Consider the following 18,435-nt stretch of genomic DNA (forward strand, 5'->3'; position numbering starts at 1 on the left):
TTAGCTTTTGTATCTTTCTTTCCTCTATACTTCTCTATCAAGTATGATTTGTCTCATTTAAACTCCCTGTTAAAAACATGCCTACCTTAGAAATCTTTTCCACATTGTTTTCTTCACCTAAATTGATTTAGGCTGTGGTTCTGTGGGAGTTGAACTGGTTGACTGACTTACAGCTGTTGAAAAGGGGACAACTTTCTCTTCCCTTTCACAAAAGGGGACAAGATAGGAGGGAGTTCTGCTTTCTTATGATGCTTAATGAACTTTACCATAAGCCACTTTATTCCCTAACCTAACAGAAGACTACTCAGCTTTTTGATCTGTAGTTTTCTGCCACCGTAGAGAGTTACAGCAGATCAGAGGGTGACCTTGCAGATACTGGTGTAGCAAAAAGTAAGTGACAGGAACTTGCAGACAGAAAGGGAAGAAGTTAGAAAGAGAGTTTATAATTTCCCTCTGTCAGTTGTGGGGAGATACTAATGGCTTGAAACACTGTGGAGCAGTATCATTTACTCTAGCCTTGTTCATCTTGATCCTGCCGATTCTCCCCATTCAAATACGGAAACATCAGTTAGATCTTTATACTTTTTTGTAACAAAACTGGGCTTAGTCTTCACTCAGATTTCACATTTAGCATATGCTAAAATGACCCAGCAATCTTGTATATATTGTAAGCTCTTTGGAGCAGGGACTGTGTTTTTCTAGTGTTGCTTGGAAATGGGTCTGTAGTCTGGGACTTGTTCCCCTCGACACTGCCCCAGATACCAAGTTATCCATCTAATCTGTCCAAAGAGTAATTCTGGGGTCCAGCAAGATCCTCACTGATGACAGAACATTTGAATAAGTGGTGTATGAAACAAAATCATAGTGCTAGTGATAAACTTGTGTCAAGAATACAGAAAGTGCTTTCAGGCTTTGTGCAAGAGTCTGATTATATCGAAATTGCTCAGTCAGGAGAACGTGATCAGTTGCTGTATGTGCTGCTGTTGTGTAGTGACGGTCTTTGTAGATGAAGTGCCTACAGCCAGTGAAAGCACTGGTTTGAGTCTCTGCGTTTCCTCTACACACACGGGCTTCCCCATTAATAACATTCTAGAAAATAACAATAGTTAATAATGTGATCACTTTTGAAAAATGTGATAAGTAATGGACAGCCTGATGCAGTGCTAAGAACAAGAGTTAACAGAGCCATCGCAATAGGCCTAATTACAGCAGTACCTCAGGCGTGCTCACTATATAAATTTTTCTTTTTTTAATAATCCTTCTCTTCAGTTTTAAACCTAATTTTCTGTCTTTTAGAGAAGTAAAATGCTATCTGAAACAATTGAACGCTTTACCAGCTGCCTTCAGAAAAGGTCATAGAACATTTATAGACTTTAAGGAAAAGATTGTCTGAAAGCTTTCTGGAGAGGTATTACGTGGAGTCAATCTGAATAAATTATTGCTGGCTGTTTGGAGTCACCGGAGCTTAATCAGAACTTCAAGACTGCATCCTCATTTGGCCTTAATAAGGGACTTAAACGTCTTTCAACCACCACGATTAGATTGAACATCCAGTTACGGCATATAGCTATTTAGATATCAAAAGAACTTGTTAATTTGTTTTGAAAAGCTCCATGTATTTTCGAAGGCTATTTCTTGAATAATAGTCCTTTGAAAAGTTCTGTTTTGTTGTTTCTTCTAATATTTGGCAAACCAGCAACAGTCCTCACAAACTGGATATTCCTTGATAATTTTGGACATAAATCACTATGAAAGCATAGAATTAAGCAATTAGGCATGGTGCATGAAGTAATCTGTGTTAACTAAGGATGGGACATAAATCCCTTTTGTTTATAAAAACAAGAGGGAGAATTTTCAGATAAGAGCGCTGGAGCAGAACTAGATCCTCTGTTTCTAGAGGCTCCTGCTTTTTTTTTGGTGAACCTGATGTATGGGGGGCATGAGGTGGGACTGGGAATATCAATCTCTCTATGCTTGGAGAGACTCCTTGGCAAAGATGAGAAAACCTTTCTTAAAAAAAAAAGAATCACAGCCTTCAAAGGTTTTTCTGTTTCTTTTTGTTAGTGGTAGCCGGTCTCTGGAAAAATTCCATTTTTAGAAACCTCCAAAATTATGTGTGCCAGTGTCGCTGTTTGCCTGCAGTGCACTTGACGCACACGTGCCGGTTTGAAGCTTAAGTGCTCTTGTAACAGTAACTACACATATTAATTGAGGAGGTATCTCTGATAGAGGTTGCAAGCTTTTCTGCCAGAATATGTGCTGAGCAAACAAAGGTTGCCTTAGCCTCATATACCAAGCTTGTTGAAATGTAAATATCTTGTGTGGAATACATAAAAGTACTCATCAGCTTACTTAATTTTTCCTTATAGAGCTGCTCTCTTGGTAGGGTGTTAGTTTTAAATGAACCAACACTAGTCACTAATTCTCCATTTTTTAAATTCCTCTTCAATTAGAGCCTGGTTATTGCCAATGCTGGTCTTGGTAATGGGATGAGTAGAAACCAACTGCTCAGGATAGTAGAAGAGTATGGATTGGTGGAAACACTCTTAATGCCACCGAACAAACCATATTCATTTGTGAAATATGGGACAACAGAAGAAGCCAAGAAAGCCTTCGATGCCCTTAATGGAAAAGAAGTAACACTGGAAGACTTTGGCCAAAACATTGTTCTATATATTAATTTTGTGGAAAAAGGTATAATTTTTCTGCTCTCCTATATATCCAACTTCCCTTTGCTTTTACTTCCTAGGTTGTAAATACAGCTAAAAGCACAGTAGTCTTTTTAAGTAGACAAAGAGAATGAAAGCCAGAATCTAAGATTCAGGACATGAAGTAATCTGTGCTCCTTGTATTTCATGATAGGATGCTCTAATTTGAACTCCTTTACTTGGAGGCAAAAGGAAAAAGGATTTAGGTAGTTTCCAGACCATTCAATACTGCATATGAAGGTTTTGTGATTAAGGAGCTAAACTGGGACCCAGGAGATCTCTGGGATAGTTCACTGGATTTCTTGTGTGACATTAGTCTTGCGATCTCTATCTCAACTCCAAGAAGGAAAGTAGGCACAATAAGATTTCTGGCCTTTTTTTTTTTCCCCTTCTCTCCAGGCTTTTTTTATGGCTGACTGTAAGCTATTTAGTACAAGAACTGTTGCTCTTTCTATGAGCTTTTATAGTGTCTAGTGAAAAGGGTTCCTGGTATTGGTCTGTACGTTCTGCCAGTTAATAGCTTTTTTTAAGCTATTAGGATAGCAAACTGAGTGTCCCTACATGACCAACATTTTGTGTTCACCTGGGTATTGCATTATACTCTTCCATAGTTGATTACAGATTGCTTCTCTGGACAGAGTAATCTGGTGATTTGGTAAATCATCAAAGTTCTAGAAAATTAAAATGAAATGCAGGTAGAATCCTGAAGTGATTGGGAAATTCTTTTTAGTGTTATTTTGACAGGAAAATCACAAGTGGTTTTGCGTTTGAACAGTGTGGAGTCTTGTTGGTCTTATGCAGTAGAATTTTTAGAGAGTGCTTTTCATGATGCAAAACTTGGGCCTTATCCTGTTTTGTCATGCCAAAAAGAGATAATTCGTTCACCAAATAAGACCCCAGTGAGGGCTCCATTTTATCATTAAAGTAGATATTTCTACAGCTATACTATATTCTCAAACATAGTCAATATCCCTATACGGAACACGTTTTTATTTTCTCTAAACAGTGACAATATTCTCTTTTTCCATACGCCCTAGTTCTCTGGCAGAATGCTGTTCCTACAAGCTTGCCTCCAGGCCTAATGGTCATTGAAAAGATTATTTCTTCAGAGGAAGAAAGGAGGATGTTGGAAAGTATTGACTGGATAGGAGATGAAGATACCCAAAATGGTGGGCAAAACCATAGAAATCCAGACCTTCCATACCCTTATGCTCTTTTTTCCTACAGTTTCAGTTTTCAAGAAGTCTACGTCTTGGTAAATGTATTGTTTGAAATCCTTGTGTATTTGTTCTTAGTATTTTAGAAATGGGGTCTTAAATTGCAAGTGGTAAACTCCTGGGGGTAAGTGGTCTGAATTGATATTCTGGTATGGATTTACTTAAATAGTATTCCTGCATCCAGAAACAACTGAAGTCTTTTTTAGGTGTCTTATGCCAAGCACAGGACTGTTTTGTGAAGGTTACCCTTGTAATTTGATGTCCAGCTGAGGAGCTGTGTCTTCTCTTAAATCAAAAAAAAGTCAGTGAGACACACATTCTGGATGCTTTTGTGCTTTCACTTGAGCTCTGTGGAGTTAAATCTCTTAACAAAATAATTGTTCTTGGAATTCACTTCAATGTTTCTGTGTAAATTTTGTTCCTTGGAACAACATAAAGGGTTATATTGACCTTGGCTAACATGTAACTTCGTAATTTGTGGAAGTGAAGGATCCTGCTGTATCCACAGGATATTAATCAAGTGCAAATTCAGAGGTCAGGGCAAGAATAAAGATGCATTAAACATGGCTCAAGAAAATTGGTACTCTCTACTTCTTGCATGTACAAAAACACCATCAGTTTGACTTCAGACAGCAGTGAATGTGATGCCTGATGCAAATACAAAACGTAGTAAGGCAGAAGTGTGTGCCATGAAGAACAAGGGTCACACACATTGTTTCAACAGTGTTATTAAAGAATGTTTAGGTTTAACAGGTCAGATGGAATAGGGAAGCATAGCATAGCAAATTGTCTGTACTGTTTTATGTAGTCTAACCTTACTTTAGACTTGTGTGTTTTTACAGCCCAGAAGACTTTAAAGCATAGAAGAGTAAAGCATTTTGGATATGAGTTTTGCTATGATAACAACAATGTTGATAAAGACAAACCTTTACCTGGAGGTGAGAACTTCCCTTTTAAATCATACTTACTTCTCACTGATATTTGAACCATTATATAAAGCCTTTAAGCCTCACTGAGATATGGATGTGAGATTCTAATTAAAGGAGAGGTTAGATTCTAATAGAAGAAGAGCCTTTACTATATCTTAAGCACACACTGAACAGTGCTTTTCAGTGGGATCCATTCCAAATTACTGTGAGTGCATGAAGCTTGTTTTCCAATCACTTGCAGCCAGGGGTTGCTGCCCTTTGTTAAGGTCCAGTCAAATAAGGCTTTTGGGATAGTAATTGTCATTCTTTTTTAGCTTTTGTTTCATAAAACGATTACGTGTTATAAATTAAGTATTCATTTGTTTGGGGGTTGTGACATATATTGCTGTATATATTTATCTTGACTAGCTTGAAGCTTGCTGGATGCACACCAAAATAAAATTTCCTTTGGAGTGAAAGCAATTTTGAAAAGGTTTGAATAACTCCTATTTGGAGTTGAGAGCTGTGAGTCAGAGCAAAGCGAGTGAGTCATCTTATAGTCTTAGATTTAAAAATAGTAAAATAGGGGAGTTAAATTCCTATAAAACTTGAAGGTGTTTAAAGTGATGCATGTGTACTGGGGTGGACGTAGCTTCCAACAGGAGGATTCTGGTTACACTGTGGTTTTAACAGTGACGCTATATAATCATAAAAGTATTGATATTTGAGCTGTTTTCTAGTCTCACACCTAGAATATTTTATGTGTGTGAAAAGCATAAACACTTCATTTGGGGAGAACAATTAAAAAATAAAAATTAATAGATTAATGAAAGGGCTGTTACTAACATGTTTGTGGGTGTTACCTCCAACAGAATTTTACAGTGAAGTCCTCAGGTAAAATAGCAAACCAAAGATTCAGTGAAGGACTGTAACTCTCATTCCTGTTTCAAAACCAGTTTAACTTCAGCAGATTTTTTTTGGTGATATTTAATCTAATTCAGTAACAGATTTTTAGGGAGTAAATTTTTTGAGGGAGCTCTCTACACAACTTCTGACTTTCTGCATAATAATTTTGCTTCTTGACTGCAAGTTTTTTACTGTAGTTGGTGAAAAATTTGCCTCTGATTTGATATGCTTTTATTTATGTGCAATATAGTGCAGTTTGCATTTGTAAGGAGTAGACCTGATCTGCTTCTGAATGCAGAGGCTTTGGAGGAATGGCCTTTCTAACTGTGAGATATTAAAAATATACTGGACTTGCAGACCAGGCCCTCAATTTTAATGTGTGCGTTACAGCAAATGCAGAGTGATCATTATTAAAGATGGACTTATGTATCTATGAAGCTGTTTCTATGTATTTTGTCCAGTTATTATATTTATTGTAAAAAGAAAGGATAAAAATGTAAAGAGCTATCCTGTTTTGCTTACGGTTTTGTTTCTATAACTAGGTCTTCCTGAAATTTGCGACCTATTCTTGGAGGAGTGCTTGAAGCAGGGATATATCAAACATAAACCTGATCAACTGACTGTAAATCAGTATGAACCTGGACAAGGTAAGTTTATTTGTCCTTCAAAAATTTTGAGCTTTTTACCTTACATTGTGATTTAACCCTGGTAGGCAACTAAGCACCACACAGCCACTTGCTCACTCCCCCTCACTGAGATAGGGGAGAGAATTGGAAGGATAAAAGTGAGAAAACTCATGGGTTGAGCTAAAGACAGTTTAACAAGTTAAAAAAAAAAAAAGAAAAAAACAAACCCCAAAGAAAAACAAGTGATGCAAAAAGCCCCCAAACAATTGCTCACTACCAGCCGACCAATGCCCAGCCAGTCGCTGAGCAATGGCATCCCCAGTAAACCTCACCCCTAGTTTTATTGCTGAGCATGATGTCATATGGTATGGAATATCCCTTTGGTCAGCTAGGGTCAGTTGTCCCAGCTGTGTCCCCTCCCAACTTCTTGTGTACCCCTGGCCGACTTGCTGGCAGGGAAGCATGACAACCAGAAAGGACCTTGATGCTGTGTAAGCACTGTTCAGCAATAACTAAAACATCCCTGTGTTCTCAACACTGTTTTCATCACAAATCTAAAATGTAACACCATACAAGCTACTGTGAAGAAAATTAACTTTATCCCAGCCAAACCAGTATAACTTAACTGAAAATCAGAAGGGAATAGCATCTAATCCAAGAGGAAGCAGTCAATGACCTGCTATGCCACCTGGACGCTCACAAGTCTATGGGGCCGGATGGGATCCACCCGAGAGTGCTGAGGGAGCTGGCGGAGGTGCTCGCCAAGCCGCTCTCCATCATTTATCAGCAGTCCTGGTTAACGGGGGAGGTCCTGGACGACTGGAGCTTGCCAATGTGACGCCCATCTACAAGAAGGGCCGGAAGGAGGATCCGGGGAACTACAGGCCTGTCAGCCTGACCTCGGTGCCAGGGAAGATTCTGGAGCGATTCATCTTGAGGGCGCTCACAAGGCATGTGCGGGACAACCAGGGGATCAGGCCCAGCCAGCACGGGTTCATGAGAGGCAGGTCCTGCTTGACCAACCTGATCTCCTTCTATGACCAGGTGACCCACCTAGTGGACGAGGGAAAGGCTGTGGATGTGGTCTACCTGGACTTCAGTAAGGCCTTTGACACTGTCTCCCACAGCATTCTCCTAGAGAAGCTGGCGGCTCACGGCTTAGACAGGTGTACTCTGCGCTGGGTAAAAAACTGGTTGGACGGCCAGGCCCAGAGAGTTGTGGTGAATGGAGTGAAATCCAGTTGGCGGCCGGTCACGAGCGGTGTTCCCCAGGGCTCAGTACTGGGGCCGGTCTTGTTCAATATCTTTATCAATGATCTGGATGAGGGGATTGAGTGCACCCTCAGGAAGTTTGCAGACGACACCAAGTTGGGCGGGAGTGTTGATCTGCTTGAGGGTAGGAAGGCTCTGCAGAGGGACCTGGACAGGCTGGATCGATGGGCCCAGACCAATTGTATGAGGTTCAACAAGGTCAAGTGCTGGGTCCTGCACTTGGGTCACAAGAACCCCATGCAGCGCTACAGGCTTGGGGAAGAGTGGCTGGAAAGCTGGCTGGCGGAAAAGGACCTGGGAGTGCTGGTTGACAGCCAGCTGAACATGAGCCGGCAGTGTGCCCAGGCGGCCAAGAAGGCCAATGGCATCCTGGCCTGTATCAGAAATAGTGTGGCCAGTAGGAGTAGGGAAGTGATCATGCCCCTGTACTTGGCACTGGTGAGGCCGCACCTCGAATACTGTGTTCAGTTTTGGGCCCCTCACTACAAGAAGGACGTTGAGGTGCTGGAGCGTGTCCAGAGAAGGGCAACGAGGCTGGTGAGGGGTCTGGAGAACAAGTCTTATGAGGAGCGGCTGAGGGAACTGGGACTGTTTAGCCTGGAGAAAAGGAGGCTGAGGGGAGACCTCATCGCGCTCTACAACTCCCTGAAAGGAGGTTGTAGCGAGGTGGGTGTTGGTCTCTTCTCCCAAGTAACTAGCGATAGGACGAGAGGAAATGGCCTCAAGTTGCGGCAGGGGAGGTTTAGATTGGACATGAGGAAAACTTTCTTTACTGAAAGAGTGGTTAAACATTGGAACAGGCTGCCCCGGGAAGTGGTTGAGTCACCATCCCTGGAGGTATTTAAAAGATGTGTAGATGAGGCACCTAAGTGCCTCATGGTTTAGTGGGCATGGTGGTGTTGGGTCGACGGTTGGACTCGATGATCTTAGAGGTCTTTTCCAACCTCAATGATTCTATGATTCTAAATGTGACATGGTGTAGGGACAGGATTTAAGCACCTGCTTTGTGTATTTCCTTTGTGACCAGGAATGCTTTGAATCAAAACTAAAGTCTTCGTACTGGTTTCTGAACCTGGGAACTTGTGTTTGGAAGTACATTTCTTGATACTACTGTGAAGGAAATTGATGGTGTTTGAGTCCAAGGCCATAACATGGAAACTAAACATAAAAAGATGCAGGAATAAATAGTCATATTTGGTTTTGTACTCAAGTGCATTTTTTTCACTCCAAATTCTTCTTGCTCCCTGTACTGTGCATGCAGTCTCTACGAAACGGCTCTTGCTCTTAGTACATGATATAATGTTAGTATACGTGATATATGGACTCTTAAGAATGATGCAATCAGTGTTCCCTTATCTGAGGAATAAGAAATTATTCTATTTCTATAATCTTGCCCAAACTGGAGACTCTGAAGAGAAATTTGCTTCTAATCACACCTCCAGGAAATAAATCACATGCTGTGCTTTTTGTGAAGGTCAATCATCAAGGCTAAGTATCTGGCTTCCTTTCTAGAGTGGATATCTCATTTGTCCTTAGGAAGAAGGGACAACAGCTTTTCTTTCAGAATTAATGTCTGACAGCTAACACAGTGTTTGCCAAACAGGGGTCTGAAAAGCTGAGCCTATTTATTTATGTATCTGGCAATCTGTTAAGTTGATACAGTCATGTACTTCTGGCTGGGACATTAGAGGAGATTAGTTAGAATTGTAGATTTCTATCAAGAATAGAAGCAGTTTTTAAAAAAAAAAAAAATGCCCAAGGCAAAATACCCTTTCTTAAGTGCAAATCGCTAGGATATGAATGAGCACAGAGTGCAGTCACATTAATACCTTTAGTATCTGTGTTCCAAGCCAGGTTGTCACTGGAAATTAGACTTGAGATTTTAAAAAGTGTAATGACTGATGACTTTGGGTATCTAAGCTGTAGTGGCCACACTTAAGACACATTAAATGAATTCCTTTTTGAGGGCACTTTTTTCATTCAGGGTCCTAATAATGTTTAAAGTTGTAGATTATGCTTGAAAGTTACCATCCACTTTTGAATGCTTAGGTGACTGTCTCTTACTATGTGCTGCATATATGGATTATGAACAGCAGGTAGGTAGGTTAGTGTGGTCTTGATTGAATTGTCTGGGTGATGCTGAAGAGAGCAGTCGATGTTCTCCTGTTGCATACTGAATTGCACTGACTTCAGTGCACATCTGAAGGCAGAGTTTCAGTGCTTTATACTGAGGCAAGGTTATGAGCAAACACAGATATGTGTCCTTGGGTTTTCAAGACTCGCTGATTTTCTATCATTAAATATTGGCCTCATAAAACACTTGTATTGCTTTCATTGAAACTATTGGAATTCAGAATATTTACATCTGGAGGTAAAATCTGGCATATAATAAGGATACTTTATGGTGCTGACTGACATTATTAGGAAAAAACGTTTTCAGCTCAGAAATTTGATAGTGTCCAAAATGAATGTGGGTAGAGCTTTTAATAAGCAAATATAACTGTTTTGGTTTGGATCACATAAGAGTTACCCTATCTGTCTGGGCCTGCTATGGTGTCAAAGGAAGGCATAGTTACAGTTCTCTCGAGCTGTCTGCTGGCCTTGCTCCTCCGCTGGCTACAGTTCCCTACCATGCGGTGAGATCTTGCTGAGGTTAAACCACGACAGGGGAGAGCATAGTGATTTCAGGTGCTCTCTGCAGCAAGGAGAGCATTTGGAGTCTTCAGAGGGTGAGTGAGGCCTTTGGGTGCTCTGAACTGTCTTCTAAATATTTCCGCTAGTTATACCGGACACTTGTGTTAACTGTGTGCATCTAATCTGGGCATGTAAATTGGACAATTGTCCTGAATTCTTTTGGAAGGTAACTCCCTCCTTTATGATAAGTTTTGTTTGTTCAGCTGTACATCCCAGTTTTCTATATGGACATCCACAGAAACAGAGCTTGCTAACAGAGATACCACTCTATTATTATTATACTGGCTTGTTTGTTTTTTTTCTTATGCAGGAATTCCTCCTCATATTGATACACATTCCGCTTTTGAGGATGAAATAATCTCTCTCAGTTTAGGAGCTGAGGTAAACTTAATGTTTGTATGTGTTTTGATGATGCTTTACTGACAACTTTCACTTTTATATTGTTTAGTACAAGTTAATTTGATTTTTCCATGGTGTCTGTTCACACTATTCTGAGTTTAATATCAAGCATGTAAGGTAATGTGATATGCTAATTAAATAAGTAACTGCAATGAGATGATGTCACTGGAAGATTTGCCAGTGATATCAGTGATACCCTATTTTTAAATCCTAGCATCCAGTTTTCCATAGACCTTCCTTCATTTTGTACTCATCTTAGAAAGAGTATCACTCCTGCTTATGTTTCTACTTCCATTTTTTCCTGTGTTATCCCCTGTTCCCTCTGGTCTGTATAAGCCTCCCATTATTTTTATATTCAGCACATTGACAGTAGGCTAATGTAGGTGTATTACCTGTAGAAGGTCCAGTCAGGGTCTGAACCGTACTGAGCTACTCGTGGTGCAGGCAGAGGTAGACTCTGATCTCATTAGCTTCCAACATACGCAGATGATGTAGACAAAGAGTGGGGAGGGAAATGGAAGAACAGTGGACTAGCACCAAGTCATGTAACATATCAAGAGTAGGGCTGAAAACAGTCCATATCATCTAGTCTCAGTGCTCTAATTAGTGTCTTTACTTTTATGCTACATCTGTGCCCATCCATGTTTTACAAATTTAGCGTTACTTTCTCTGCCTTAAGCACTACTGCAGCAAGCCTTGGCTTCTTGGCCTTCCCATCTTCCTATGCGTTTCTTGAGACTGTATTCTGCACGTCTGCAAGGCCTGCTTCCAATGCTGTCTTGGGCTTTTTCTGACAGGGGCGTTATGTGTATTGCTGTGTATTCCCATGGTACTGGATAACTAGAAGGTTAACAAGGCTAAGAACAGGTTATCGCAGTGGGTAATAAAGGTTTGACTTTTGAATCTTTCCATTGAAAAGTTATGAATGCTGTATGAGAATGATGTAATCTGCTACTTGTTTTTTCTGACAGTGGTATGTAGATGACACAGATGTGTGTGCTTATAGAGTTGTACCTGTATTACCAATAGCATTCTCCTGTTACCAAACAACAGCTTTGATTATTGCTCTTGGTATGTCTTACTCTTTAGGCAGAGAGAGGAAGGAACATGGCTGGATATTCTGAGCACTGACTTTTTTTAATCTTTAGTCTGGGCTCTGGCATCAACTTCCTCTTCTTGCAAGTTGTGTAGTGGATGGTGGAGCTCCTGGGGCTAGGGGTGAGTCTAAGGAAGGATAGCTTTTTCATTAACATGTGTGGCAGTGGCACATCTGTGGTTTTGGTTGCTTGAAAAGGGGTTGTCAGTGTTGCCAGTCCTCTCAGCCTGGCCAAGGATGTATTTGTCCACCACTCACAAAAGCATCCACTCAAGTAGGAACATCTGGGATTACTTGTGAAGGTGGTATGCACAGTGACAGTAGAGTTCTTACTACTTTTGTTTTGGAATCTCCCATTCTAGGGGCTACTTCCTCATGTGGCTTCTGCACTTAACCTTGTCTCAGAGATAGTGTGTTCTATTCTGTTCAACTGCAATGTTGTCTTAACAGTGCCAACACCTCCATGCTAGGTAGCACATGGGAACATTCATCTCTTTCCTGCAGTTTCTCTAGAAGGGCTCTGATTGATCTTCTGTGCAGTTTATCCATCCTAAGTTTAATTTTTCTAATACATGGTGAGCATTCAGAGCAGCACAGCAACAGTAGATGACCCCAACTTACAGCTGTTCCTATGTTGATCTTGTAAATAGTAAAAAAGTCACTTTATTTTATAAATACTATATTGGTGCTGTAATTTCACATGTTCTGCCTGCAGCCGCAGGCTTTCTTACACTTTCCATTTCAACTAAAAGGCCGATTCTGGCACAGATGCTCTGTTACTTCATTGATGAGGCACCATAGGCAGTGCATTTCTGGATAATTATACTACAGCACACCTTTGTGATGGTCTCGGAGACGTCCAAAGACAGAGTGATTTTAATCACTTGAGAAATACAAATCTTTCCGGGAAGTGGACTGCTTGGAGCATTATGATGTTGTTAAAAATTGGAATGTGTACATTTTAATCAGGGAAACAGCCAGACTTGGGCCATTTCTAGATACTTCAGGCATAGGCATTGGATGCAGTCTGTTAGCTCCCAAGTTTCAGTGCCTTTTCCTAATGGGCCATTAATGCACTTTTCAGGTGTAGACAATCAAAGCACACATGTAGTAAAACAAGCCAGTGGCCCATGAAATGCTGCATTATGTAATGGCTTTTCTTTCTGGTACTTTTACAACTTTTTATGATTTCTTTAATGTGTTTTTGTGCACTTAGCTCTTCATCTGATTTTAAAATGTAAATATCAGTTGCAGTAATATGTGAGTTAGCTATTGTAGAGTGAAGTCCCATACTCTATTCCTATTAAAGCTTACCATGTACAAAATTTACACACTGATAATAAACAATTGCGGTTGCATATACAGCAGCAAACTCTGGTATCTGTCTTTGTTTCTCTCTATTCTTCTCTCTGTAGTGTGACTTTTTTTTTTCACCTGAATAAATTAGGCTGCAATGTAATGGAAAACATTACATAAACGGTCGTATGTTTTGTCCTTTCTTTATTCTCCTCAACAGTAAATGCACACATTTAAATAAAAAGTGCCATAAAGAAATAACCTTGCATCCCAACTGGTTCTGTATCCTATTTCAGAAGTTGGCTAACCAGACAATTCATAGGAAGAAAAGAAAGCAGAATGCCTCATACAGTTTATTCTTATACTAAGTCATGGAAAGAGCTTTTCTTTCGATTGTTTGTATGCTTGTCCTTCCAGGATCTGAGTTAGGCAGATTGTCGTAACTAGTAACTAAAATAAATGCTTTGGTTTATGAAAAAGAAGTCTGGCAGAGCAGGGGACTAAACACAAGTGCCTTCCTAGCCTAGCGCCTTAGCTATCAGCACAGGTTCTCAAACTTCTTACATCATCTTCACAGAACCACAGAATTGTTTAGGTTGGAAGGTACCTCTTGAGGTCATCTAGTCCAAGGCCCCTGCTCAAGCAGGGTTAGTTAAAGCAGGTTGTCCAAGACTGTGTCCAGGTGCGTTTCCAATATCTCTGCAGATGGAGACTCCAGAACCTCTCTGGGCAACCTGTTCCAGTGTTTGACCTCCCTTGCAGTAAAACCCCCCTATTTTCTTGTGTTCTGTTAGAATCACATGGGTTTTAAATTGTACCCATTGTCTCTTGTCCTGTTGGTGGACACTACTAGGAAGTCTGGCTCCCTCTTCTTCATTCCCTCCCATCAAGTATTTATACACGTTGGTGAGAGCCATCTTATCTGAGCCTGAGCCTTCTGTTATCCAAGCTGATCAGTCCCAGCTCTCTCAGCAGCTCCTCGTGTAAAGATACTCCTTAATCCTCTTCATGGCCCTGTGCTGGACTTGCTCCACTAAGTCCATGTCTTTCTGGTAGTGGGAAGTCCAGTCCCAGTACTGGACACGGTACTCTAGATGCATCCTCACCAGTGCTGAGTAGAGAGGAAGGATCACCTCTGTTGACCTACTGGCAGTGCTCTTCCTAATGTAACCCAGAAAGCTGTTGGCCTTTCTTTCTGCAAGAGTAAATTGGTGGCTCATGTTCAAGTTCTTGTCCACCAGGACTCCAAGGTCCTTTTTGGCAAAGGTGCTTTCTAGCTGATCAGCCCCCAGCATGTAGTGATGCATGGGGTTATTCCTGACCAGGTGCAGGACTTTGCGCTTCCCTTTGTTGAACTTCATGAGGTTCCTGTTGGCACCAGTTCTCCAGCCTGTCCAGGTCCCTGTGAATGATGGCACGACCATCTGGTGTATCAGCCACTCCTCCTGCTTTTGTATTGTCTGTAAACTTGCTGAGGGTGCACTCTGCCCCATCGTCCAGGTCATTAATGAAGATGTTAAACAGCGTTAGCCCCAGTATCAACCCCTAGGGTACACCACTAGTGACATGTCTCCAACTACACTTTTGTGCCACTGCCATCTTCAGTGATACCTTGCAGCCTAAATCACATTATTGAGAATCAGTCTTTTCCTCAGTGGTGAATGAGTTTATCCAGTAACAAAGCACTTTGTACTGTTTTGTTAGAGGAATTCTTGTAAGTCTAATTTGTTTCTGCAAACTTGATTTATGTTGAAAAAGGAATGGTTATTGACGTGGCATATATGTTCATTTTAAATATGAATAAAACAATCTTGAGAAGAAAATAAGGGCATGATTCTTCACAACGCTGCATTTATCTTGCATCAGATAACCTACAGCAGTCCAAGTTCTTAAGCTCATATGAAATGAGGTGGAAATGTAGGTGTGATATTCTCTTTCCTATCTCAGTCACATGGAACAGCTTTGTCAAGAGAAACCAAGTGGCTCAATTTTGTTGTGGTTGGTGCAATACATTGTGTTTTGGGGAGTTTAGAAGACAGATTAAACTTGATTTGCCTAGCTTATAAAAACCACTAAATAGTTAGAGGGCAAAGCAGTGAGACATGATGTGTCTTGTCCCATAATACTCCAGGAAAAGTGAGGGTCTCGGGCTAATCACTTCTCTGCTTTTGGACCGTTTCTTTGGCGTCTCCTGGGAAAGTACAGAATAAAGTGAGACTTCCAGAATGTCCTGTGGGCTTGTAAGGGCATTTTATAAATCACCACATTCACCCTTTCTTTATAGGAGCTGATACACTGAAAATATTAATGAATAACAGTTTCAACATTGTGTTATTGAATACAACTTTCTTTAGTTCAGAAGTTGTTATAGTAGGAGAAGAAAGGCAATGGGGTAACTTTAGTTCAGAATGCCATTAAGCTTAACGGCAAACCATATGTCCTGTGTCCATGAATTTGAACAAAGTACTGCAAAACAGGGAACAGTCCTCTCTGTTGAGAATTTTCTGGTTTTATTTGAGTTAGGTGTTATTTTCAGTGCCTCCGTTTGGTGTCTCTAAAGACACGTAATTTTACGGTATTTCATCTCAGGAGCCTGGCCAAGTTTGCAGCTGTCTCAAAAAATCCTAGTTAAAGCCTGTGTCAAATTTCCTTTTGCACGTTTGCAGCAAGAGCTTGATCAATATTGAGATTTCTGTTTTTCCACTTTTCCTAATTTGCCATTTTACATGCTGTCATGTAAGCCTTGATCATTAGAATTTTAGAAATACAGAGGTAGCATTTCTATAATGAGCTAAGTAGTGCTATGAGAGTATCCAACCCATAAAAGAATTTTCCCTTCCTGGCTGCAGTTCTTACCCCCAATAAACAGCTAGCGACACCCTGCAGTCCCTCCTCGTCAGCCCTCCCCGTTCCGTCCAAGACTGCTGTGGGACACCCACTGCCCCATGCAGAGGGTGAAGTGCAGTCAAGGTTTTCCTGAAGGGTGTGTTGTGTTGGCACCATACTACGATTTATGTTGTTCTGTCTCATTTTCCTAATATTGAGCCCTGATGTGGAAGCCCCAGGCTTGTAATTCTCTTCTCCTTAGCTTCTGCTTTTCCTCCTTGAGTGCCTTACTCTGCTTCCTGTCCCTGTGCCTTGGCCTGGCATGAAGGCTGGTATAAACAGAGAACTGCTGTGATGCTCTGGCTAGGCCCCCTGACCTAACATTGGCGAAAAGGAAGCTTTAGGGGTTTGAGTCAGATTTGTGGCTCAAGGTTAAACAGTGGGGCCGTGTGTGCATCAGCCTTGACCTCTGCCTAACTTCTGTTCATCTGAACACATATTCGTCATGTCTTAGCCTGCAGATATTAAGTGCTTTGATCTATAAAGAAAAGCTGTGACTCTCTTAACGCTTGAAAGCAGAGCAGTGTTACAAAGAAAAACTCCACCAGATCTTTTGAAATATGTGTGACCGATGGTCATCCTCGAACTGACAGAATGAGGTACGCTGCTATTACTCATCTCTCAGGCTGGTAATTGACCATTTTTTCCTGCACGTTTGCTTCTTATCTGTTGATCTATTTCTAATCTCTCTTGGTTAACAAACAGAAACCTGTAGCTGCTATAGCAGCAGCTGTTTCTGTAATAGCTGCTTGAGAGATTTTCTCAGAAGCCTTTAGAAAGTCTAGACTGTACCAGGCCTTTGACAGTTAGCACCTGTTTCATGTCTTGTATGAGCTCTAACGAGGTAGGCAGGCACTGGATATTGTTGTGTTAACTTTGTGGTCCCACTCTTGTTTTGCTTACCTTGGTTAGTTGCTGATTCAGTTTAATTTACTGTTTACATTTACATTGCTTTATTTTTCTTTTAAGGGAAGGCAGAAAGCATCTTACCTAATTAAGGATTACTTTGGTAGTGACTATACCAAAGTTTTTCCTCTGTCCATGCTAGCAGCATGATTGTAGTAGGTGAAATAGTAGTAATAGCAATCAATATTTAAAAAGAGATTGGATTGGCAGAACCAAAATGTCTCTTGACCCAAATGGAAGACATTAATTTTAATCACTGCAACCAATGCTGAGTTCAGAAGTTTGTTCAAGGGAGTCTGGTGGGATTCCTGAAGCTCGATAGTGTGCTTTTCAGATCTGTAAGACAGGTTTCTTGAGCTGTACCCTTTTTACAGTCATGGATTTTATCATTTCTTGAAGAATAGTGATTTGCAGTGGCTTCTGTATCATTTAGCTGGAAACCCAAAGGGACTGTATTTATAATTGTATGCCAAATTTAGTTGGTTTGTTCCATTTAAAGTGGTATTTCATTTTTGAAAACTACTGAAGAGCTTCTCCATGTGAAAGGTGTCCTGAGCACCATAAGTTAAATGCATCAGGCTTCGTAAATCTGTCTCTCTTGTTTGCATTTACTCTGTATAAATATGTCCTGTGTGTGTCTTTCTGTCCATGTCATACCATAATGTACTGTCATTAAGCTTGGGTCAGATACAAGACCCATCAAAATCAAGGGAGACCGTTACGTTGATGTGATTGAATGTAGAATTGTGCCCTCTGAGATAAGCAACAAAGCCTGCAGCCCTCCGTGGAAATTTTTATAATAATCTTACTTTTTTGGGAAAGGTGAATATTCAGTAAACATACTGTTCTGAGTTTTTATTTCTGTGCTGGATATCTCTTCCCTGTTTGCATACAGGATTCTGTTTGCAGATATCAATGTGTCCTGCTGATGTTTCCACCTGATCAGTTATTTTAACCTTTGTAAGGATCTTGAAAGCCCAGCTTTCATGTAAATTGTTCAGAGGGAACCTGTCCTGCAATACCTAGTAATAAGTAATGCAGACAAGCATTTGCTTCTCAGGTGCTGTAGGAATCTGCTAACCAATCTTGCTTTGCACTGAGATGCTGCAAGAAGAGCATTTGGACAGAATTGCCCCCAGAACAATGACACTCGTGTTATTTCTCTAGAAGCTGTGTGGCAGTAATTTGTTGAGAAACAAGACAGCAGCATGGAGATCTTACCTTCTCTGCTACCTCCTCAGCTATTTGGGAGGAACAAAATCAAAGCTGAACTATGACAGAGGCTGTATTTTCAAGTTTTGTATGTAAAAATACTCTTCCCCCCCCCCCCCCCCCCCCCCCGCTTTGATCTTGGTGAGACATTACCGTTTCCAGGTGTCTCTTTGTATCAGTTGTCCCTATGGTGAGTCTCCGAGGTCTGATATTTACTACTGGTGGGCCAACACTGGGCAAATAGCTCTGCAAAGCTTTGTCTCCTGTCTCCCTCTTGTTGGATTCGTACCAGCCTGCCTTCCTCTCCAC

At 40.9% G+C, this 18,435-nt stretch overlaps 1 protein-coding gene across 3 annotated transcripts in view; it reads left to right on the plus strand.

Moving 5' to 3' along the window:
* The window catches only part of ALKBH8 (alkB homolog 8, tRNA methyltransferase), a 50,647-nt gene that overhangs the window by 5,858 nt on the left and 26,354 nt on the right, over positions 1 to 18,435 (plus strand). For 2 of the 3 annotated variants that reach the window (XM_076328186.1, XM_076328189.1), the window contains exons 3-7: positions 2,454 to 2,694; positions 3,746 to 3,877; positions 4,750 to 4,863; positions 6,282 to 6,386; positions 10,642 to 10,712. In XM_076328186.1, the coding sequence (XP_076184301.1) occupies positions 2,454 to 2,694; positions 3,746 to 3,877; positions 4,750 to 4,863; positions 6,282 to 6,386; positions 10,642 to 10,712 (663 nt within the window). The remainder of the gene's footprint in view (positions 1 to 2,453; positions 2,695 to 3,745; positions 3,878 to 4,749; positions 4,864 to 6,281; positions 6,387 to 10,641; positions 10,713 to 18,435) is intronic. The other variant, XM_076328187.1, reaches the window with a different exon arrangement.

Source organism: Aptenodytes patagonicus, chromosome 1 (genome assembly GCF_965638725.1).
Source record: "Aptenodytes patagonicus chromosome 1, bAptPat1.pri.cur, whole genome shotgun sequence".
Taxonomy (NCBI): Eukaryota; Metazoa; Chordata; class Aves; order Sphenisciformes; family Spheniscidae; genus Aptenodytes; species Aptenodytes patagonicus.